At 31.4% G+C, this 24,342-nt stretch overlaps 3 protein-coding genes and 1 long non-coding RNA gene across 4 annotated transcripts; 2 read left to right on the top strand and 2 right to left on the bottom strand.

Moving 5' to 3' along the window:
- Positions 1–714: 714 nt before the first annotated feature.
- LOC146912950 (protein trichome birefringence-like 19) lies at positions 715–5,180 on the top strand. The gene is made up of 2 exons (XM_085716258.1): positions 715–1,279; positions 4,253–5,180. Exons 1-2 carry the CDS (start codon positions 776–778, stop codon positions 5,051–5,053), a joined length of 1,305 nt encoding a protein of 434 aa, XP_085572384.1. The 5' UTR covers positions 715–775; the 3' UTR covers positions 5,054–5,180.
- LOC146912949 (uncharacterized) lies at positions 2,729–6,445 on the bottom strand. Its single transcript, XR_015013212.1, has 2 exons — positions 5,949–6,445; positions 2,729–5,851 (listed from the first exon to the last, which is right to left on the bottom strand). It is a non-coding gene; the product is annotated as an uncharacterized LOC146912949 (long non-coding RNA).
- A 5,794-nt stretch (positions 6,446–12,239) lies between these two features.
- On the top strand, positions 12,240–15,492 carry LOC146912948 (protein trichome birefringence-like 19). The gene is made up of 2 exons (XM_085716256.1): positions 12,240–13,587; positions 14,439–15,492. The coding sequence occupies exons 1-2, from the start codon at positions 13,126–13,128 to the stop codon at positions 15,249–15,251; spliced, it is 1,275 nt and encodes a 424-aa protein (XP_085572382.1). The 5' UTR covers positions 12,240–13,125; the 3' UTR covers positions 15,252–15,492.
- A 1,199-nt stretch (positions 15,493–16,691) lies between these two features.
- Positions 16,692–22,666, bottom strand: LOC146912947 (golgin family A protein). The gene is made up of 6 exons (XM_085716257.1): positions 22,292–22,666; positions 20,603–20,725; positions 20,221–20,421; positions 18,209–18,290; positions 17,333–17,397; positions 16,692–17,126 (listed from the first exon to the last, which is right to left on the bottom strand). The coding sequence occupies exons 1-6, from the start codon at positions 22,577–22,579 to the stop codon at positions 16,827–16,829; spliced, it is 1,059 nt and encodes a 352-aa protein (XP_085572383.1). The 5' UTR covers positions 22,580–22,666; the 3' UTR covers positions 16,692–16,826.
- Positions 22,667–24,342: the final 1,676 nt, after the last annotated feature.

Genomic DNA, 24,342 nt, shown 5'->3' with positions numbered 1-24,342 from the left:
ATAAATGTTTTATATAGACTCCAATCATATCATACTATTATCCTGTCAAAAAATAAAATAAAATGATAACATATTATAATGCCATATTGTGATATTATTCTTTAAATACATGCATAACAATTTATATATAGAACCCACCTGGGTTGGGCCAGTCGTATTGACTTGGGACCTGCGAGTGTACTCTTCCTCAAGGTCTCAGGTTCGATAGACATCTATATAATTGCTTTTTTTGAGGTAAATGGTTTGACATATGAGAATTATAATTTTAAATTTATATCTATATGTATTCCAAATGATTTTACTTTCTTATATAAGTATAAGAAACTCCAGAAATTATATCTATATATTTAAACAAAATATTTTTTTTGCATAATAATTATTTCTAAATTAATTTTACCAAAGTCTACTTTGTTGCTTTATAAAAAAATATTTCTGTGTCTAAAACTGAGAACATCGCAAAGGGTGAGATATCATGAATCATGATACCCAATATTTTATAAAAAAATATTTCTGTGTCTAAAACTGAGAACATCGCAAAGGGTGAGATATCATGAATCATGATACCCAATATTTAAGTCTATTAATGGCAATGAAAACAACTTGAAGCATTGCTAATGGTTTATAGGAAGAAAAAAAAAACACTCAATTAGAATTCAAAGCAAAATCATAAACTTCACACACAATATATAGTCCAAAACTTCTTTCATTTCCCTTATCCTCCTATTTCCCTACACCTTTCTCTTGTTTTCTCTCTTTCTCCATAACCCTTCCAAAAATGAAGTTCCAAGAGAAAGAGCATCTCTATGGAAACAATAACAAAAAACAAATGTTACCAAAAATAATTTTATTAGCAATCTTTGTCATAATTATAGTTCTTGTCACCCCTTTGTCTTATCCTTTGTTTGGTTCATCATTTCTCTTGATGATGAGCAAGTCTAAAGAACCAAACTCTTCAAATGTTGATTCAATTGAGAAAGAAAATTTACCTTCAACATCTTTGAAAAATTGTGACATTTTTAGTGGTGAATGGGTGCCAAATCCAAAAGGACCATATTACACAAACAAAACATGTTGGGCAATTCATGAGCATCAAAATTGCATGAAGTATGGTAGGCCAGATTCTGAGTTCATGAAGTGGAGATGGAAGCCAAATGAGTGTGAACTACCAATTTTCAATCCTTTTCAATTTCTTGAAATTGTTAGAGGAAAATCTATGGCTTTTGTTGGAGATTCTGTTGGTAGAAATCACATGCAGTCATTGATTTGTCTTCTATCAAGGGTAAGTTTCACTTCTACACTTCTTCAATTTAATTTGATGCAATTTTTAGTTAAAAAAATTAATCATCATTTTTTATCATTTGCTTTTATCCCTTTTTTGATGTCTATGTTAATTATAGTTGCTTTGGTGTTAAGTGATTTGGCATGTGGTGTGAATGTATCATTTTTTTTTTTTTATTTACACAAACTTTTGAACCGAAAATACCATCAATCAATGATACACTATTTGCTTCAATGACAATTCATAGAGGCTTTAATTCACATTGATAAAAAAATCTATCATTGTGCTCCTTGATCAAGCTTATAGATTGATGAAGTAGTAGTCATCAATGATGTTCTATCCTATTTCAAATGAGTTGAGACTCTAGTCATTTGTCAAAAGAAATGGAAGGTTTCATTTAGGAGAAACATAGAAACAAGTGAGAGATTAATAATTCCCTTTATTAAAATACTTTTAATAGGTTGGTCTAGTGGTTGGTTTGAGATCTTGGAGTGTGGAGCTTTCAAGGTCTCAGGTTCGATTTATTCTGGTGCCGATTTCAGTGTGCAAGTCCATATAGAGTTTTGCTCTAACTTTAGATGAGGCTTCTGCAAGTGGAAGGTGAGATTGGTCCCATTGAATTAGTCGGTCAGATACTGAGTTTTCAAAAAATAAAAATAATAAACCCCACAAAGTTGAGGTCCTCTTCATTTTGTGAGATACATGCAACAAAAAGTTGAAATCCAGCCTCAACATTAAGTAGGTCTGACTTTTAACTTTTTAACTTTTTGAAACTTTTTTTCATCTATCTATCTCTAAATAAAGTACTCAATTTTTATTAAAAAAATGGAGTGCTATAGCTTGACTCCACCAATCTCCAATTTGTGTGCATAGTCAGATCCTTTTAAGAAATAGAGATGACATTGACCCAAATAACTCTACTTTAATTACAAAGTAACACTTAGTCAAGAAAAGAAAGAAAAAAAACTAAGAGATTGGCTTCAAATGGTTAACGAGTTCTATCAAATAACGTATTATTTAAGAGAACTCAAGTTTGACTTTTATGTAAAACAATTTTCGTTCAGACTTTACTTGCCTCCCAATCAAACATCACAAATGTTTTACTCTTAAAAAGTAGCACATTTATTATTTGACAAATAAACCTCAATCTCAGGACTCATTTAATACAGATAATAAATAGAATAGACTTTTTCTCTCAAATAAATAGTACTCGAATAGACTTTTACTCTAAATGTCGGTTTTCTTTACCCAGAGATTTCTTTAGTACCTCAGAGATGACAAGTCCATTTATGTGCTTCAGTCCATCTATCTATAAAATAAATTTGACTTTAGAAAACCTGTTAGGTATATTTCTTAATATAATAGCAATATATAAAATAAAACGCCATTAAATAAAATTCATTTTTTTGACTTTACATGTTTAAAACTATAGTTTTCACAAACTTTATATAAAATAAAACGCCATTAAATAAAATTCATTTTTTTGACTTTACATGTTTAAAACTATAGTTTTCACAAACTTTCATTGCAAATTTATTTATAAAATACTATATAAATATAAAACAAATATATGAAAACCTGTGTAACCAAATAAATTATCTCAGTAATTAAGCAAAGCATGCCACAAGAAGTCGAATCTTAGCACGAGATGTAAACTCTGGCAATCACATTCCATGTCCCTAACAAGGCCACAAGAACACAGTCTCAAGTCACTTTTTATTTATTTTATTAATTAATTTCAGTTCTTGGTTTTCTTTATTTTCGAGTTACTAGCAAATATAGTGTATCCAAAGTTGAAGCCTCCAACTCATAAAATATACACTTACTAGTCAAACTTTAATCAGAAAAACACAAGTACATTTAGCCTATGGGATAAGTCAATTGAATCAGTTTTTTTCTTCCTAAAGTCTATTAATAAAACGTATGTAATATAAAATTTTCATTTATATGTATAGTTAGTGTAAAATGGTTTTTGCACATATTCAATATCCGCATATCAGTATTTGAGATTTTATTTTTGGTCAAGTAACTTTAGTGGTTAGAATTCACATTGTAAGGTGAATAAGTGGAGTGTCTGGGGTTCGGACCTTTACCCCTGCATATAACAATACTTTAACATGTCAACCGAGTTATCTTCACAGAGACACTCGTTCAAATATTTGAATAGATATTTTATGAAACAATAGTGTTATTATGGTGTAAGTAAACAAACGATGATATTTTAATGGGAAATACTAACCGGTGCTCCCGATGCACTGGTTAAGGATACTAAAAAGGAAATTGTATAGTAGTTAATACATTGAAAATGTGTAATTAATTTATAATAAGTTAAAAAGAGTTTCCTTTTATTGTAATAATTTCCTTTTTGGTATCATTAACCAGTGCCCCAAGGGCACCGGTTAGCATGAATCTATTTTAATTGACTTTTATATCAAACTATTTTATATAACCAGATGATCGAAATTAAGTCATTAATGAGCTCTGCTAGGACGAATCATTTTGATTTAAGTACATTCGTTTATGCTTTGATGTGTTTTAACCATTTTAATGGTACTTGAATATTTTTACGAACTATTATATGTATTTATAGATATCGTACTTAATTCATAAAGTATTTTTTTTTTACTAAATGCAAAAGGTTAAGTTGACAATGAAATAGTTGTCAATATCTAACCAATGACAACGTACAATAACAGCATGATGCTAACATGTGGTGTGACAATCCAACTAATTTAATTATTTCCTTTGGGCTTAACTTCTTGTTTTCATGCGAATATTGAATAATTTCCACTAGAATACAATCCAAAGATGAAAGACCCATGACCCTCTAAATTATTTGAGACTTTATATGCAAGAAAAACTCTTATTGTATAGTTTCATTTTTTTATTTTATTTTATTAAAATTATGCTAGCTTCTATATTTTTTCATTGATAAATAAATTTCTTAATCTTATACCATTTAACTTTTTCTAGGTGGAATGGCCTATAGATGTATCATACACAAAAGATGACTATTTCATGAGATGGAAATACCCTAGTTACAATTTCACCATGGCTGCTTATTGGACACCCTTTCTTGTCAAAACTCAACAAGAAAATTCAGATGGACCAACCCACACTGGTCTCTACAATCTTTACCTAGATGAATTTGATGAAAAATGGACATCACAAATGGAAGATTTTGACTATGTCATAATCAATGGAGGACATTGGTTCTACAAGCCAATGGTATTCTATGAGAAAGGAAAAATTGTTGGATGTCATTATTGTCTCTTAGAAAATGTCACTGATTTAACAATGTATTATGGCTATAGAAAGGCTTTTAGGACTGCATTTAGAGCCTTAAATAGCTTAGAAAATTTTAAGGGTGTGACATTTCTTAGGACATTTGCACCATCTCATTTTGAGAATGGTATATGGAATCAAGGTGGGAATTGTTTGAGAACTAAGCCATTTAAGAGTAATGAGGCAAGGTTAGAAGGAACTAACATGGAGTTATATATGATCCAATTGGAAGAGTACAAGATTTCTCAAAAGAAGGCCAAAAGAAATGGTTTGAAATTCAGGTTGCTTGATACCACACAAGCAATGTTATTGAGACCAGATGGTCATCCTAGTAGGTATGGACATTTACCTCAAGAAAATGTGACATTGTATAATGATTGTGTTCATTGGTGTTTGCCAGGGCCTATAGACACATGGAGTGATTTCTTGCTAGAAATGTTGAAGATGGAGAGGGCAAAGTCTAAGAGAGAGAGGCGTCAAATAGATTGATAATTAGATAGATTCTAAATATTATTTATGTATGGCTAATTTTCTTATAAACTATCATTGCCATATTTTTTGGATTTTGTAGAGATGAATTTTGTTGATTGGTAATAAAATTGAAGATTCTTGGTATAAGTTGATATTGTTTTCCTTGGAGCCCAAAGAAACTCCAAGAATTAGTATCATAGTTTATGCAAATTATATTGTGTTTGTAGATAATTAAGTTTTATGTGTTTATATTCCACATGTTACGATTAAAATATTATTGTATGACTTTATGAACCAAATAGTGAGAATTTGATGCATGTGTTTTAAGGCTTACCTTGGATAAAACCTAGTCATTATGCATTTGATTTCAACGTATACAAAGAAATTAATCGCAACGGCTCCATGGGACTTCAAGAGGAACAGTGAGCCCATTCAACATTTCTCTATCCTTGTTCAGACCTGAGGAAGATAAGTGAATTTGAGACATCCTTCCATTTATGTTTGAGTGAAAGGGCAAAGAAAGTGTCCCTCAAGCGTCGCTTCTAGACCTCACAATCTACGAGCACAAGTCGAGGAAATAACACCACTCTCCACATAAGGATTGAGTTTGTGCGCAATCGGGAGGGTCTGACTGACCACAGTTAGTGACATCTAGATCTTCCAATCAAGATATGCTGATTGCACTCAACCCAAATCCCTCCACGTAGTTCCTTTTAGTGGCAGTCACCAACGTCAAAGGTGGCACTAGTCGATCCTATGTAGATGCTGGAGACAAAACCTCTAAAACCACTGGGATATTCAGAGGAGCAAGAACCCCTAGAGTAAAAAAAAACCCGAGAACATGGAGAATCCATAAAACAAATGGTAGCAAAAAAGAAAAAAAAAATCTAGTATTTGGAATAAAGAACGATACCTATAAATGAGTATGAACTAGAGACATCGTGGGTTGGAAAGGAAAAGTAATCAACCGTCATAAAATTTTCGACCGAGAATAAACTCTCACGAAATTACCGAAAAGTCTCAGAAGAAAACTTGAAAGAAGAGGAGTTTTGAAGAGTTTAAATTATTAAAAGCAAGTTTTTTCCACCTATTTATAGAAAACCAAAATCTAGAAAGAAGATACCTTAAGAGTAACACATCCAACGATCCACAATATGCTTCAAACGGCACGACATGGAGCACTTAAACACTATTTGGAGATCGAAAAGTCACTTTGAATCAAATCCTACGAGCGAATCTCGCCTCCTTTTCAAGTAAACCATCAAACTCAAAGATTCAAATAAATCTCTCCTCGAAACGCCAAATATCACAAATATTGGCAGCCACATTGAAAAAAAATCAGACGCTAATCTGTAAATCACGTTGGAAAATTCCTCAACAGACTCAACAAGGTTTTTCGTCCAATTTTCGTTAAACTCGTCTATAAATAAACATTTGCATGAGTAGAAAGTTACGCACACTATATTCTAAATAACCTTTCAACTATCTCATTCTTGAATTGACCAGAGCATTGGAGTATTTGCAGACACTATATTCTAAAAAACCTTTCAATTAATTTTTTTTTTCCATCCCTATATTAAAATTCTGGATATAGCACTAGCAACCACCACAACAAGGCGTGAAACATCAACTTCATATAATAGAACTAAACGAATGAATAACAGCCTCAAAATCAGACATTAGTGATTGATATTTATGCCAAAGGAGTAATTTATCGATGGAATAGCACCACACACACTAATTATGATGTCGATCGAATGGAACTGGCAATGCATATATCACACCATATACCTTATTGAATGACATGATATTATAAAGGTTTGGGATATTATAAAATTCTCTTCGCAAAAAAATTACAATAACTAAATATGATTTTTTAAACGTCAAAAACATAAAAATTCATATTTAATTCTTTTTTTTTTTAAGAATTCTATTTTTTTTTGGGAAACATTCTTCTAAAATTTTAAACATGACCGTGAAAAAACTCAAAATCTCAAATGATATACATGATATGTGTATTATGAGGTCAAAAAAATGACTCTAAATCACACCTCTTTAGTGTAATTAAGAAGGAGAAGAAAATAAAGTTGCAGAATAGGACGGCGGCTCACAAGTGAGAGACATTAATAAATTTATTAAAATTAAGAATTTTTTTTTGAAGGATAAAATTAAGAAATTTTGTTAAATTAATTAGTGATATTAAATTTATTAATAAATTTTATTTTTTATTGGAATTATCTTTATAATTATTAGAACCAATCACCTCACTCTCACTAATTGACTATCCACCTAACTAATTCATTATTATTGAAACCCAAAAATGTTTAAAAAGTTTTTTTTTTTATATATTTATACCATCATAAAAAAAGATCAATAATTTTTTTCTATAAGGGTAACTCGGTTAGTAACTTCGTAGACATTGATATGCAAATGTTTGAACCTTTAATTTCCCACTTCTCTAAGCATTCTATAAGTCCATGGAGTTATCCTTCACTATGATAGGTCCAACTCACGTCAATACATCTTTCTTTCATAAAAAGTTAATTAACATTTTTAATATATACAATTTCCTAGTTTATTATTCTCTCTTTCTCCTAATAAAGTTGTTATTCTTTTTCTTTTATTAATTTATTCCTTCTCCTTAATTTGTGATAATTTTCATGTGAGGGAGAGTATTATCCTCTTATCCAAATGGGAAAAAGAGGAAAAGTTTCAATTGAGACAATTGAATCCACAACATCAAGTGATAGTAATAAGCACTCCTTCCATTTCAAAATGAGTGTCGCTTTAGCAAAAAAAATTTGTTTCAAAATGAATGTCACTTTCAATTTCCAATGCAATAATAACTTTTTCTTTTCAACTGTACCCTCCAATTAATACTCTACACACTACTTCCAAAGTATTACTTTTAAAACTAACAAATAGTTAATAAGGATAATTTAGTAAAATAATCATTCTCTTTTTTTTAATCATTGCATTCTTTAATATGTGTGTAAACACCTAAAACGACACTTATTTTGAAACGAGGGAGTAATAACTATGATAAAATTATGATTGGTGTTCGTGTATTGTCCATATTTGCTTTATTCAACCGCACCAAAGACCCTACGTGGCTAAGTTCATATTCTCCCAATCAAGTAAGGGAAAATACTTGTGTGGACCAGGGACCAAATCCCATTGTGTGGTCACAACCAAAGAAATGAGAGAGAAGAGAGAGAAGAGAGAAGAGAGAGAAGAGAGAAGAGAGAGAAAATGGAAAAAGTAAAGAAAGAAAGAAAAAAACTATGTATGTGACCAAACCCAATTGTTTGGTCCTGGTCCACACAAGTCTTTCTCTCAAGTAAGTGCAAATTGTCTTGAGGACGACGTCTAGGTTGATGAAGTTATTCATAGGGTCTACAAATTCTAACATTATTGATAACTCTTCTTGTATGTGCTAGAAGTTTATGGTATTATTTGTTGTCACCATTGAGATGATTAATGACTAAACAAGAAAGAAAAAAAAAATAAAATATCTCAAAGCCCTACTCATGTTTTCTCTTGTTTTTCTCGAATCAATTTTGATCATGTTAATGTCTCAATCGCAAAAATAACTCTAAATTTCTACTTAAAAGTGTTAGTTAAGTTGATCATCTTCAACGTTATGAGCGATTTTTAAACATTAATCTATTATAGATTATACGAGACGTTTCTTTACTCTAACAATTGTCTTGAGTCAAGATGATAGGTATTTGGATCAACATTTTTGGTGTACTTAATTTGACCATTAAAGAGAAAGGTACTATTTCGCATCAAGGAAAGGTACTTAAGTCAATAAATTGTGTATTACAATGTATAATGAGAGACAAATTGCAATAGATATTTGACTACTTTTATAAAGTATTACCCCAACTTATTAATGCTATTATCTTAGTACATACGCTTATGATTAAAGCATTTAGGTGAATCTCTTAATAACTTTTGTGATAGAAAAGCCAAGAACGTAGCAAAGGGTCAAAAGAAAAGAACATACCAAAGGGGTGTGTTATAAGCTATGGATTAGAATGAAATGTGTCAATGTATATAAAACATAACGTGAAATGTAAAAATTGGAAAGATTTGTCAAAATATTGACTTCCCTGTGAAGTGAAGCCATACCTTAATTTGGACTTGGAGTAGTGTACTTTCCTTGCCTTTTAATATTTCAAAGATGTGTTTGGCCACTTTGGATTCGTAATATTAGTTAATATTTTAATGTAAAAAACATTAATTTGATTTTTTTAAAAGAATTAATTAGATACTTATTTAGTCCCTTATAGTTTGATGGTCAATACATACCATGGCGTTTTCGATGTTTTCAATTATTTATGAGAACAAATGGTGAGGTTTAGGCAATGTAAGTTGATTCAGTTCATTAGAAGTTAACTCATATTCCACAAGGGCATGAAATAAATTTTCACCGCCAACATTAGGACTTCGTTAATAGACAATATGTATGTAATCTATGAATTTTGAAGTGTGCCTTGACATTGACCGGTTCTATGAACCCAAACACTCATCTCATCTATTTAAATGAAAAAATTGTGAGGTTTAAGAATTCTAAATAAACATCATTTTTAAGCTATAGAGTGTGACTGGATAAGACCATGCATGTCCATGTCGGTCCATGTGGTAAGAAATTTGATTTTATTAAAATAAAGTCTTACGACACACCACTGTTTAAAAGTGAATATCTTTTACGAATAATTTGATTTTCTTAACAATTTACACCTCACCGTAATGACAAACCATGTTTTGAATGAGAAGCAAATCGCAAATTCAACAATTAAAAGTAACATTCTTGCAACCCCAAATTTATATTTTCTTGTGCAAGATATAAATTAAAGTAATAAAATATAAAATCAATCGAATTATATATTTCTTCCTTCAATATAAGGATGCTAACCATTTGTTTAAGATGTTCGAGTCTATTATGACCCATACCAACCACATGTTGGTGGTGCATGTACATACTAATTAAACTCTTATTTGAGTAACTCAATTCAAAAAGTTTGATGCTTCATGTAATCCCTAATTAATGAAAATTATTAACACAATCAAATAATTGCATAATAGAACTTTATTTCAACAACATGCATCAAAGCTAAACCCAATTATATTTTTTGTGAAGCATATATTAACTGGTAGTAGTGTGGCCAACTGTACTCTATTAACGTTATCTGATTATAGTATTAATAATATTATTATTCAATTATTTGAAGCTTAAGTTCAAGCTTCCATTAGATTGCTCTTATGATCTTATCTTTAAAAAATTGTATTTATATAAAACCGATGTCTTACCCACCAAGCTTTGGACATTTCTGGCTGTCATCGAACACTTTGAGTGCCCCACCAGACAGACAAGTTAGTTTAAATGTTAATCACAAAATATGATTCTAATCCAAATATGAAACATTATTCTAAAATGTGATTAAATTATTTAAAAAATTAATAGTGATAAAAAAACATAATGGTGTATGTTCATGAAGTTACTAAAACTAAAGTGAACTTGCTAAAAATACAATTAGGATCAAATTTGACATAGGGAGATGACTAGATGAAATTTGCATCAATGTTTACTTGCTTTAAATGATGATTTTTTCAGTCCAATAGCTTAGTGGGGGACTCACACACTGCATTTTAATGTCCATGGAACTACCAACTAAATTGTATTTACGAGACTCATCAAAGGTTTTTTAGTATCATCAAGACTATCATTGTTTTTTTTAGTATTATCTCAAGATTATCATTAAATGTCTAATTTGTTTTATAGTACACAAGTAGGTGTTATGGATGCTTCAATAATTAATTAATGAATGCCCTCAATAGACTTCCTACAATATATTGTGAAAAGAAATTTGAACAACTAATTTGTTGGTGTTTAGTTTTGGATGTGTTATAATGCAATAATCATACACAAACAAATTCAAATCAAAACAATATTAAGTTGAACATAGTGAAACTTAGTTCAAATATTTTGAACAAGGTCTTGAGTTCTAAGTCTTTTTGATGAATAAACATGATTAAGAGTAAAGATCACATACTTAAGGTGATAAGCTAGATTTTTTTTACAAAGATTAATCATTAACAAATTGGTGGTTACTTCATCTGATTAAAAAATGCTCATTATTTTATACAAGAAAGTTTTCTAAAAATAATTATTTGTTGGCTTTTAGATGTTTCTCTCTCACCAACTAATATATTATTCCCTTTCTCTTCACTTCCTTCCAAATCTGCCAACTTCAGGTAACATTCTTTCATTGGGACCAACCATATGGTCCAAATTTCCAAAAAGAAATTTAACATCATTGGACCTACAAGTCTAGAGCTTATCTAATTATCTATTTTAAGCTTCATTTTTTGATTTGCTTTTAAGCATTAAAATATTGGACTAAAGTGCATATAGAAACTCAACTATGTGACAGCAATATTCTCATGCCCATAACCACTACTTTCTTCCAAAATTTTACAAATATAAGTCTCATGTGCATTTGCTGTGAACAATGATAAAGTCACAATGGTACAAATGAGCACAAATAATTCCTTCATCTAATTGATTTTCATAAGCAAAAAATTAAAATACTCAACATCAATCTTTTTTCCTAAAGGGCCATGTTATGTTACAAAACAATGTTCACATTGATTGAGTTATATTTGATTCTTCTCACAATATGTTACATGTTACACCATAATTAGTTGTTTTTGTGGATGTAGCATTAATCATTTCAATAAATAATGAGTCTCGTTAATGAGTGTTCCCGGGGCACTCTTGAAGGATTTCAAAAGGAGAAATTATTTTATACAAAAGTTAAATATTTTAATTTTTAATGCTACACATATTTTCATAAAAAGTTATCATTCAATGGTCTTAAAGAGTACCCAGAAGCACTAGTAAACATTTTCCATAATAATATGCAAAACAAGGAGTTCACCAAAAAAAAAAAAATATGCAAAACAAGGTACCAAAATAAAATACTATTTTGTTTACATTTCCTTGTTGTAATACAATCATTGATATTTTACAGTTGTATACTATGTAACAATACATGTTCATCAAAATTAGACAATAATTGTGCAGGAATAAAAATAAAGTAGCAAAAAAACAGGAATATAGGAGACAAAACTGAAATGTCACTAATTTTTGCTCTTGTCCTTAAATCCTCAACCATAGCTCTTCATTGGCTTCATAGCATATTGCTTTTTCATTGATCAACAACATATTGTAGCACAAACCAATTTAGTGTAAAGTTGGTTTATAACCTATTTTTAGTAAGTTTCAATCAACTTATTAGAATTAAGTGGTTGATTAGATTCGGTTAAGGACGAATCGGTCGGGAGAACCTGAATTAGGGACAACTTATATTAGAATCCTGACTATAACGATCATTGATCAGACTTTACTAACCTCTCGTCCGAACTTCAAATTACTAAACCTCTTCCCCAGAAGTAAGCGTCGTAGCCAAGATCGCTCCGTGAGGAGGTGTAATAGCATTAGCTCAACCTGTATACATGATTGTTTACACACAAAAAGTACACTGTACATGCATTAAAATATCTTTCTTACCAATCTTAGTTACTTCCTTTAATTATGTTTTTTTCTTTCTAAAAGGAACTGACAAATCCTACTAAACAAAGAGTGAAAAAGTGATTCATACAACTTGATTCCCTTTGCTAGATATTAAATAAATATTGTCCCCTTTTGCATTTTTTAACATATTTAATTAATCAAATTTAGTTGGCTATGAATTGGCTTGCAGCCATAAAGGGTCAATGAAAATTGCCTTAGTCAAATTAAAGTGAAAATAAGACTCCTTTTTTTTTTTTTTTTTCCTTGTTAGTTTTAAAATCATTATGAAATATTAATAAAAATATTTTATCAAAACTTTGTCACATCATGAATTAATGATAGTGATTTAGCTATAATATGGAACACTTTAAGAAAGTTTAGTTTGAAACTTGAATTAAAGAAAAAGTTGAAAGATTAATCATAACCAAAAAAAATCAGAACTAAAGTTACCAACATTTATATAAACTGTTTCATCAAAGTTTTATATTCAAAATTTATCTCAACCATGAAGTTTCAAACCAATGAGATTCTCAATGGGAAGTACACAACAAGAAAAACAACCAAAAGTGTTTTTCTTGTACCATTCACTCTTCTTCTCATCATGTTTCCTCTTATTCTTATGAGAAACACAGATGAACCATCACCAAACATGTCTTCTGTCCAACACATGAACAACAAAACAGAAACAAAAGGATGTGACATCTTTTCTGGTAATTGGATTCCTCATTCTGAAGGACCTTACTATAACAATGTAACATGCAAATGGATGATTGATGAACAAAACTGCATGAAGTTTGGTAGGCCGGACGATGAGTATCTTCGTTGGAGATGGAAACCAAATGAATGCGAGCTTCCGTTGTTTAATGCAACTCAATTCTTAGAGCTTGTTAGAGGAAAGAAAATGGTTTTTGTTGGAGATTCTGTTGGGAGAAATCAGTTGCAATCTTTGTTGTGCCTCCTAAGTCAAGTAAGTAATGATCAACTCATACTGTTTTCTCTGTTTTTTTTTTCAAAAGAGCAGGAGAAATTTTTTTTGTTTACATCAAACAGTTTTCATAAATTTTTGGGTTGGCCTGGTGGTATTGGCTTGAGACTTGAGAGTGTGCTCCTCCTCGAGTTATCAGGTTCGATCTCCTCCTCGAGGTATCAGGTTCGATTCTCCCCGGTGCCAATTTAGATGGGTTAATTTAGTTTCTTCAAAAAAAGTTTTCATAACATAGTATACTATGTCCGTGACTGCGACTTGAGCCGTGACATCAAGGTTTTTTCATGTTTTCCTCACTGATTTGTGTTGGTCGCGTCAATCGTATTTGATTGTGATTCTCCGCATTATCTAAGAATGCAACCGTGGCTGCGATTTAAAACCTTGTTTTTATCCTTGTTCCCTTCCCTTGATTGTATCCATCCTTCTTAGTTAATCATTTCACAAATGTTTACACAAATTTTTGTTGATGATCTTGTCTGCATAGTTATATTGCAAATCCATCTTAGTGAATGTTTGGTTTCACATTTGGAGGAGGAAAAATTGATTCTAGAGGTGTAAAATTAATTTTGACATGCTTCGATGTTTTAAAGTAAATTGATTTTGCCTCTAGAATTGATTCTAACTTGAAGCTAGAATTCGGAGCTTTTGACTCTACGATTAATTTAGTCTCAAATTTACTGTGGAACTCACTTTTTCATTTATATATCTAAAATCAATTTACATTCAACTCACTTTTAGCTAGAATCTATTTGACAAAATCAATTATATACAAAACCAATTTTTGACACCAGATAACCAAACATGCTTATGTATTTTTTTTTCTCTTTTTTCAGGCGTCTCAACCCGAGGATGTTTCTCATAAATACACAACAAATGTCATATATTTCAGACGGTATTTCTTCGCCGATTACAATTTCACCCTTGGTAATCTGTGGTCACCATACTTTGTGAGATCAAAGGATGCTGACAAAAATGGTCATTCATACAACAGCATCATGAAATTATATGTAGATGAGGTAGATGAAGCATGGTCTAGTCAAGTTGAAAATTTTGACATAGTGATAATCTCAGCAGGACATTGGTTTTTTAGACCACTATTGTTCTATGAAAAGGGTCAACTTGTTGGATGCAACAAATGTGGAATGGAGAATGTAACAGATCTTGCTCACTATTATGGTTACAAAATGGCATTTAGGACTGCATTTAGAACCTTAACAAATCTTGAAAATTTTAAAGGTGTGACATTTTTTAGGACATTTTCTCCATCACATTTTGAGAATGGAGATTGGAACAAAGGAGGGAATTGTGTGAGGACAAAACCATTTAGCAAGGAAGAAATGAACTTAAATGGTTACATTCTTGAGACATATTTAACACAAGTGAATGAATTTAAAGTAGCACAAGAGGAAGCATCAAAGAAAGGTTTGAAATTTTTGATGTTAAATACAACTGAAATTATGTTGTTGAGACCTGATGGACACCCTAATAACTATGGACATGCTATGGTAAAAAATGTGACATTTTACAATGATTGTGTTCATTGGTGTTTACCTGGACCAGTTGATACATGGAATGAGTTTTTGCTATATATGTTGAATGTACAAAGTCACACATCTTATGGTTCAAAGCTAGAGAGTGTTTTATGAAAATAAGATTTACATATGTTAACTATATTGAAGAGATTGTTTATTATTTACTTTTTGAGGGTTTGCTTACTCTATTGTAATTTTTTTGTATTTACACAAAGGGTAGGGGAAATGATGAAAGAGATTGATGAATGTATTTATTTACTACATAGATAATAACATAGAGAATGTATATGCAAAGTGATTTGTAATTTTTGTATCATATTTGGTGGAATGTCTTGATTATCATATTGGTCAATAATCAGTCTCAATAAGCTCAATGGTATTAACTATTAATTTATTTATTGATCTAGTTTTCTTAATTTTTCTATTAAATTGCTAGCATGGACACTTATAAATTAGAATATTGATTAAAATGTTGTGGACATTAACTTGAATTGATGAAGATGATCTAGACAAAAAGGATACATCAAAACGTTCTGATCTCACATTTATTTGGATGGTATAGACATTACTAGAATTGATGAAGTTGATAATGCATGGATAAAAAAATAGTGAATCCTAGATCTCAAAGCAATGCATTGACGTATGGTAGTAAGCAATTTCATGTGCCTGGATAATGATACTGACTTGAGCTTTGAGGCTAAGCATAGGTGTAGCTATCTGTCCATTCTTGGGGCTGTCATACATATCATGAACAAAAAAAACCATGAAATATAGTTATATATTCTCTTTTTCCTTTCCTTTTTTTGGTATAAATAAATATACTTATATATTCTTTCCCCTATTAACATCAAACCTTGCTGTCAAATTATGAATATAAAAATTTAAATATTCAAGAGTTTAAGAATTTTATGTTGAGTGTGTAAAACTATCTGATATGATGAAGTTCTATAGTCGATGCATAATCTCTAAATTCGATTCAATAAGTAAATGCTCTCTCAGGTAACTAGGAATAGGAAGGTATATACAAGATTCAAGAAATTTGCAAGTTGAAGGAACACAAATTACTTCATCCTATAGATTAGACTTCCATGGTGAAAATCACTTAACAGAAAGGTCACAGAACAATAATAACTTGAACTAGTTGCTTCTTTATCAACCATCATCTCTCCCAACAACAAACTCAAAAGTAACTAAAGCTTACCATAACTATTTATTAGAATATTATAAAAAATCTCATAATATCTTTTATATTATATTTGAGTATTGTAAGTTATTTCCTAGAATCAGTTTATGATTTCTATTTATCTAGGATTGAGTTTATGTGTCCCTATAAATAGGGTCTAGTGTTTAGTTTTTTATATCAAGTATCAATAATATTTTAGGTTCCTGTTATTTTCTCTTCCTTTTATCATAAAATCTTGCAACTTCAACCGCTATCATAACGTCTAATCTTTTTTGTATTCAACGATTTTCCTCTCGTTAACTTTTCTTCGGCTGTAAGTAACTCTACGCAGTATGAACAGATGTAACATGAGTTTTGGTTAACAAGTTAACTTTTCCAGAAACTTCTTGTTATATATACACACACACACACACACGAGGTATTCATAAGTACAAACAAAGGTCCAGTCATAATCAACTAAGAAAAAGGTTCAGTCGTAAAATGTAATAAGATAATTTTAATTTTGGTCAAAATGATATCCTGATAAATACAATTATGTTTAACGCTAAAATATAAAGCACAAATGCCGACCTAAGTAGCATAAGCCTCTGCTGGCTTTCAGTTCTGCCTGCAGAATGGTATGGAAGCCTCTGATGACCATCATAATCCGACAAACCATGTACCTTATCAGAGGAGCCTCTAACAAAACGATTTCTAGCATTGTTCACGTCTGAGTTGTTGCTTTGCAGTTGTCGCCATTGTGCATTCAATCTTTCCAGCTCCACCTCTTTCGGGTGAATTTCTTCAAGTAAGCCCTCGGCTTGTGTCTGAAAGCAAGAAAGAGAGACAGCTTATTAGACTCATCTTCAGAAGGCAATCAAATACACAAAATTAACAACCAGATAATCATTCAAATAGTCGTTATTATTCAACCATCGCCATTTTTTGTGGCGATAGAAAGATAAAATAAACTATTTTTTAAACACAAAATATCAAGCACGTAGAAACATAAACAATGAAGTATGGAAAGCACCTGTTTAACTGCTAGTTGCTGAAGTAAACCATGAAGTTGTTTATCTAATGTCTTCTCTCTTTGTGCTGCAAAACAAGTTAAGAAAGGTTTAAAGCTAAAATAATGCTTGCAAGATGAAGCTTAAGTATGCAAAATTAGTGACAGAATTTAAACAATAAAAACGATAAGATTACGGAGATGGAACGGAATCAAAGCCACCCCCAACTGGATTCTTTCTTTTATTCCTTTTGATAGAATAATTCATTTAGAAAAGTACAAACAGGAGCATCAGGGGGAAAAAAACCAAAAAAGAAAATACATCCTAGAAAAGCAGCCTAGTCCCTCTACATGTCCAACCTAGAAATACTCCAAAACAAAACCCAACAAGAGTTTCTGTCTGCATTTTGAAAACTATTATTACATGCAGAATAAAACCATTTGGTAACATATCACTAAAGAAGTACTATAACTTCTCGAATTTAATGTTTAAAAGCAAACATGCTTGACGATTTTCCAACATACAAGAAATCACATAATACAGTGCAATGTTGAATTTTTATTGAATCATTTAGTGCCCATAAACAAAACTATACCAAGTTCAAATGGCATTTTGCATACATAATTATTAATCATGCTTTGAAACTTTCCCTACTATAAACAAGTTCTTGACATCTTAACTCAGTGTGATCGATCAATCAAAGGTTCCAGAGGATCCATGACCGATGTACACATTAAGTACAGAATATATGCCACCTAAAGCAACCAAATACAAAAAAGGCAAGGAAGGATCAAAAGAAACAAACAAAGGACATCATTATGCACTCAGATAATAATTTAATTTTTCCTTCACATACACCGACACACATATATAAACATAACATAAGTAAGATATAATACCTGGGGAAGGCTGTTTAAGTGCATTTTCCTGCACTGCAGCCCATTTCTTCTCTAATGCTTTTACAGTATCCTCCATTGAACTCTGAAAATAAAATAAGAGTTCTTCACATGAAAACAATATTTCAACATAGTTAAATTATTGTTTCAGTTCTGGTAGGTAACTAAATCAAGTATGCTACCAACAATTAATGCAAGCGTCACAAATCAGAATTGAAGACTACCAGTCAAAATGCAAAGCCGCAACAAATAGTCAAAGAAAAACATTCAAAAGTCAATGCTTTATTGCACCATCACTTTAAAAGTCCATTAACCATTAAGTATAATATTTTAACACTAAATTATTGCATTTAATTTGCATTTAAAAGGAAATCTATTGTACCCACGTCACCTCAACCGTGCTCCGACTTTACTCAGGTTCATTTTTGCTCTGTTTTCTGTTTTTTGCTGTTTTACCTCTGTTTTTTTGTGTGCTTGTTTCCTCTGTTTTTCCTCTATTTTCTCTGTTTTTTCTCTCAACTCTATGAACAACCTACCGATCCTTCACCGGCCGACCAATCCTACTTAGGATCTTGATCATGACTACACTGTACCTATTGAATTATCAATTTAGTTGAAGGAAATGGGTAAGGATTCTCGCTATTTTTCAAAAGAAACAGGTGTCCATAACTATAGTTTTGAATGAATAAATGATATCAGTGCATGCATCATAAAATTGGTGACATTAATTAATAATTACACATTTATACACTAAAACTTTATTTATTGAGATGTTCATTTCTTTTAAGAAATGGATTAGATCTCTCCTCGAACGAAATATAGCATGTCAAATCTCTTCCTCCCCTTTCCATTATATGAATGTATAACTATAATATTATGAGAGATAGTGTCCAACTGCTATCAAGTTCTTTAGAACAATAATCAATTTAGTTCAGAAAGATTTACCGTTGGTCGCATTAATCTCTAAACAATCAAACAATGTAGCCAAGATCGAGTCCCAGGTCATAGGATCGCACGACTTACGTGCCACAGCACCTCGATCGTGCTTCGACTTTACTCTGGTTCGGTTTTGCTCTGTTTCCTCTGTTTTTTTTTGCCGTTTTTCCTCTGTTTCCTCTGTTTCTTTATTTTGTTGCATGGTTCCTCTGTTTTTCCTCTATTACCTCTGTTTTTATGCTTGGCTCCTCTGTTTTCCCTCTATTTTCTCTATCTATTTCTCTCAACTCTATCAACAACCTACCAATCCTACTTACGAACCGTGTTACGTTCCTTGTGTTTACGTTCTTTCACCGGCCGACCGATCCTAGTAGGATCTCGATCCTGACTACATTGCAATCAATCAAATCATACCCAATGTCTCTAAATACACCTAATCAGCTAAATAAGTCCTTGAATGTATCGAATTAGTCTCCAATTTCTCGAGGGACTAATCTGACCGAATTGATACTTGACAGAAGAAATGCAAATTCACGAACCACAACACCACTTCAATCATTTAGCAATTATTAATTATGGATTGGTTTTAAGATAAACTTATTTCAATAAGCTAGAGGAAATAGGGCCTGTTTAGATTGGCTTATTTGAGCTTATCTAGTGGCATAAGTTTGGTGAGACTGTTCAGGAGAATTGATGAAAACAGCTTATGGTGATTTTCATAAACTTTTTTTAACCAATTTTAATAAGTTCTCCAATATAGCTTATAAAAACAACTTATAGCATATACGTAAACAATTTAACGTTATCTTTTGCTATAAAACTAACTTATGCAAGCTTACACATAAGCGCTTATCATGAAAAGTGCTTGTGATATAGCTGCAAATAAGCTATTTATCCAAACAGGCCCATAGTATATGAAAAAGCACTTAAATAAACTCCCTAGAATAGCTGACTGAATAAGTGCTTAATCAAGTTATATATTCAAAGTTCAAACGCACTCTTACTCGTTCAGTATTGAGCAATATGTTATTTTTAAGAAGACAAAAGAGAATCGTGTGATTAAAGAAACAAGAACAAACCAGCTCTTTCTTCTTCTCATCCAATTTTTCTAGCATAGTTGTTTTTAACGCTTCTGCATCTGCATCAAAGCCAGCTCTATTATTTATCTTGTTTTCTTCCTCCCAACCCTCAGATATCAAAGATTGGCTGGCATTGACAGAAGATCTCGACTGCATATTTTCCAGCTCAGCCCTCAGCTTCTTTTCAATTTCATCCATCTCCTGTACCCCAAAACATACGAATCAACAACAACGATAATTAAAACATCGTGCAGTGAACTTCAATTCCCAAAAATACATAGCAAACCACCAAATGGCACACATACACACACATTAACAGCATCATACAACTACTTTGATTCAGTACAAGATACAACATACATATCACAATCCTCAGTCTCACCTCTAACTTGGTCCGTAGTAATTCAGCCTCCTCCATTTTTTCCTTGATTTTATTCTCGCAATTGGATATAGCATTCTCGAAAGCAGCATTTTCTTCCTTCAGCGTCTCTTCTCTAAGCTGGGCCTGTCCTCATACCACAAAAGCAAATCAGTCTCATATAACAATCGAAACAAAACAAATCTTCAATTAAATCCCTGAAATTGCAGTAGACAATTTGGTATCTCAAACTAACAAAATCACGAAACGATCCCTAAAATTGAAAATCTTCGACCACATCAGTCATTCCAAACAGTTTCATACCAAAATTGACTGGCTCAAAAATACCAATGTAGCCGAGCATTTTCAATTTGAATAATATTTTGAAATTTTAATAATTTCACCACTAAATTGACAAACAACTACAATTTCAAGAATTAAACAACTGCATTATTAAATTAACCGACTTAAAAACAACTAATGTGAACAAGTATTTTAAATTTCAAGAATCATTTTAAAATTTCGGTGATTTCAGTACTACAATGAAAACACCAATTTCAAGAAATGAACAATTGCATGATTGAATTGACTGACTCAAAAAAAGACTACTGTAATCTCAGTACTCTCACTACTTAATTGACAAACACCTAGAATTTTAAGAATTAAACAATTTCATGACTAAATTGACTAGCTCAAAAAAGACAAAATTGATGTAGTATTTTCAATTTCAACAATCATTTTGTAATTTCACAACTAAATTGACATACTCACAGACACATAGACACCAATACTAATTTACAAAATGGAAGTGATTGAGACCCTGTTTGGATTGGCTTATTTGAGCTTCTTTACTAGCATTAGTACTTATAAAAACAGCTTATGACATGTTCTGATGTTCATTAGCTCTTTTGAGCTTATTTCCATAAGCTTTTAATGATAGCTTATTATACAAATACAGTTTGACATTATTTTATCTTGCCTTATAGAAATAGCTTATGCATATGCCCTTATATGATATAAGCTGCAAAATAAGCTATTTATCCAAACATGGTTGAATGTAACCATATGCTGCCCTATGAATCACGAACACAAACACGGACACTAGACACGATCCTGACACGGACACTAGACACAGATACAATTTTGAGAAAATGACATAATTCAATGTAATCACAAGTATCGACACGATGCGTGTCTGACACCAGGACACGTCTTCAATCAGAAGTTTCCGTGCAACACAGGTGGTGTCATGCATGTGAACACATCTTCAATTGAAGTGTAAGCTACATAATGCGACTCAAAAATAAATTTCAACACATTTCATGTTTGTCATGACTATATCGAACAATTAAAATCCCCTAAGTACAGCTTAGATGCTAAAAGGCTGCACAGACAGTTGATATGTTGACGCCACAATAACCAGTTTCTCTACATTTAGCGTGTATGAGTGAAGCACGGACACAGACACATTGACACCGATACAATTTTGAGAAAGTGACATAATTCAATGTATTTAGTCAATGCCATGCCGGTGTTGGACATTGACACTTGTCGGTCACAAGGACACGCCTTCAATCAGAAGTGTCCTTGCAACATAAATAATGTAATCAATCATTTTCAAATTCAGACATCATTTGGTAACTTCAATAATTTCATGACTAAATTATCCAAAACCTAACAATTCCATTTCATGAATTAAATTTAGATACATACCTGATGACGAGTGGAGGAATGAGCGTTCAACTGAAGAGCGAGAGCGTTATTAGAAGCAAGAGAATGAGCATGAAGATGAGGAAGACGCTGAGAGATATCAGGAGGAGGCAATCTAAGGCGTAGATCTTGAATCGAACGTTGGAGAGAGTTAGTTTTGGAATCGAGTTCGCGAACGTAGGTTTTTTGAGAATCGGAAAAGAGAATTGGAATTGATGAATCTTCTGTTGCTGATTCTGATCCTCCGTTTCCTCCTACTACATCTGCTGCCCATGCTAATAATCCTGCCATTGTTTTTTTCTTTCTTTTCTGTTACACCTCTCTTTTTTTCTTTCTTTCTGGTTTTGTTGTTCTGTTTTCTTCACTTCAATTTTGGTTTCCATTTTGGTGCGGACCATTAAAATAAAAAAGGATTAACAATTAATTTAATCTTTTTGTCAAAAAAAGTTAATTTAATATTTTTTTTTTGAAAGAACAGTTAATTTAATCTTAAACTTCCTTAAAAAAAATTAATTTAAACTATCACTTTATCATCGGTTAGACCAAAAAAAAAATCAACTAAAAAGTTTTTACTAATGACTAGATTGACTCTCATGAAAATCATGAAGAGTTAAAATGAGTCTTCACTTTTTTATGTAGGCATATACTTTAATTTGTAATTTTCTTTTAAGAATTTTAAACGATTTACATCTATAACGTTTTTTATAGGGATATTAGTCATTTTAGTCCCTGAATGAGAAAAGAGTCGTCATTTTAATCCCTGAATGCAGATAAATTGCAAAATAGTCCCTGAATGTAAACTCTGTTAGTCAATTTAGTCTCTGAATGCAGACTCTGTTAATCAATTTAGTCTCTGAATGTAGACTATGTTCGTCACTTTAGTCATTGAAATTGACCAACAGAGTCTACATTTCATTAGGTTAAATCCAATTTCATGAAATGGAGACAATGGAAAACATGAAATCAATACGTAAACCACATGAGAAATAATGACGTGGGGTTATCTTAGCAGAAGGTAAAACAAAAAAAACAAGAAAAGAAGGTGAAGGTGATGGCTGATGAGAAATTAACCGAAGAAAGAAACCGAGTGTATAGTTTACTCTAACTTGGAGAAGATGAATTGGGTTAATGATAGAATAAGGGAAGACATATATGTGATTTTTTAATCTTAACTATTTATTTTTAATCTAATGATTAATAATCATTCTCATATAAAATAGGCATTCTCATAGTATATGTCATATATATATATATATATATATATATATATATATATATATATATATATATATATATATATATATATATAAGATGTATAATATGAGAATGAGTATCTTATATGAGAATGGTGAGAATAATTATCAACCATTTGATTAAAAGCCAATGGTTGAGATTTAAATGCTCAATTAAAACATTACCATATTCTATCAATTCTCATAAACTCATTACACCCTCCATCTTCTCCAACCCACCATCATATATATATTTTGTGGTGTCTGGGGATCGAACCCCGGACTTTTGCATATATTATGTATTTGTCCTTACCGACTGAGGTAAACTCACGGGGACATATATATTTCTTATTTAAAAAAAAAACCATTACGACCCATATCGCCAAATATAAAGTTCATTTCAAGTTATAAAATACATTTATTATTTGGCCAAATTACATTCACTTAGTGATAAAATATGACACACCTTCTCTATTTTAACAAAAGCACTAACCTCCTTGGTCTTTGACCCATTAAACTATCATTAGAGAAATAAGCAAACGAAACAAAATTGCATCTCATACAATTGCATCTCGAGTAATATCTAATATGCTCCAACATTAACTATGGATTTTAATTGAACAAAATCAAAAGTGGTAAGGGTTGATTCGGTTAATTAAACGTGAAAAAGAAGAGAAAAAAGCATTTGTTTTTAGGTATAAAAAAAAAAAAAGCATTTGCAAAGCATTTCATATTTGACAAAATGTGGCGATGAAAAGAAAAAGATAAGATACAAACTCATTTGTCATGAGTCCACAAACAACTCCTTCACTTAGAAACACC

The sequence above is a fragment of the Medicago sativa genome, chromosome 6, assembly GCF_051527215.1.
Source record: "Medicago sativa cultivar Bolivia chromosome 6, Bolivia_mono, whole genome shotgun sequence".
NCBI classification, from domain to species: domain Eukaryota; kingdom Viridiplantae; phylum Streptophyta; class Magnoliopsida; order Fabales; family Fabaceae; genus Medicago; species Medicago sativa.
Note: the sequence above shows the minus strand (reverse complement) of the source record. Positions and strands in the feature narration are given on the sequence as shown.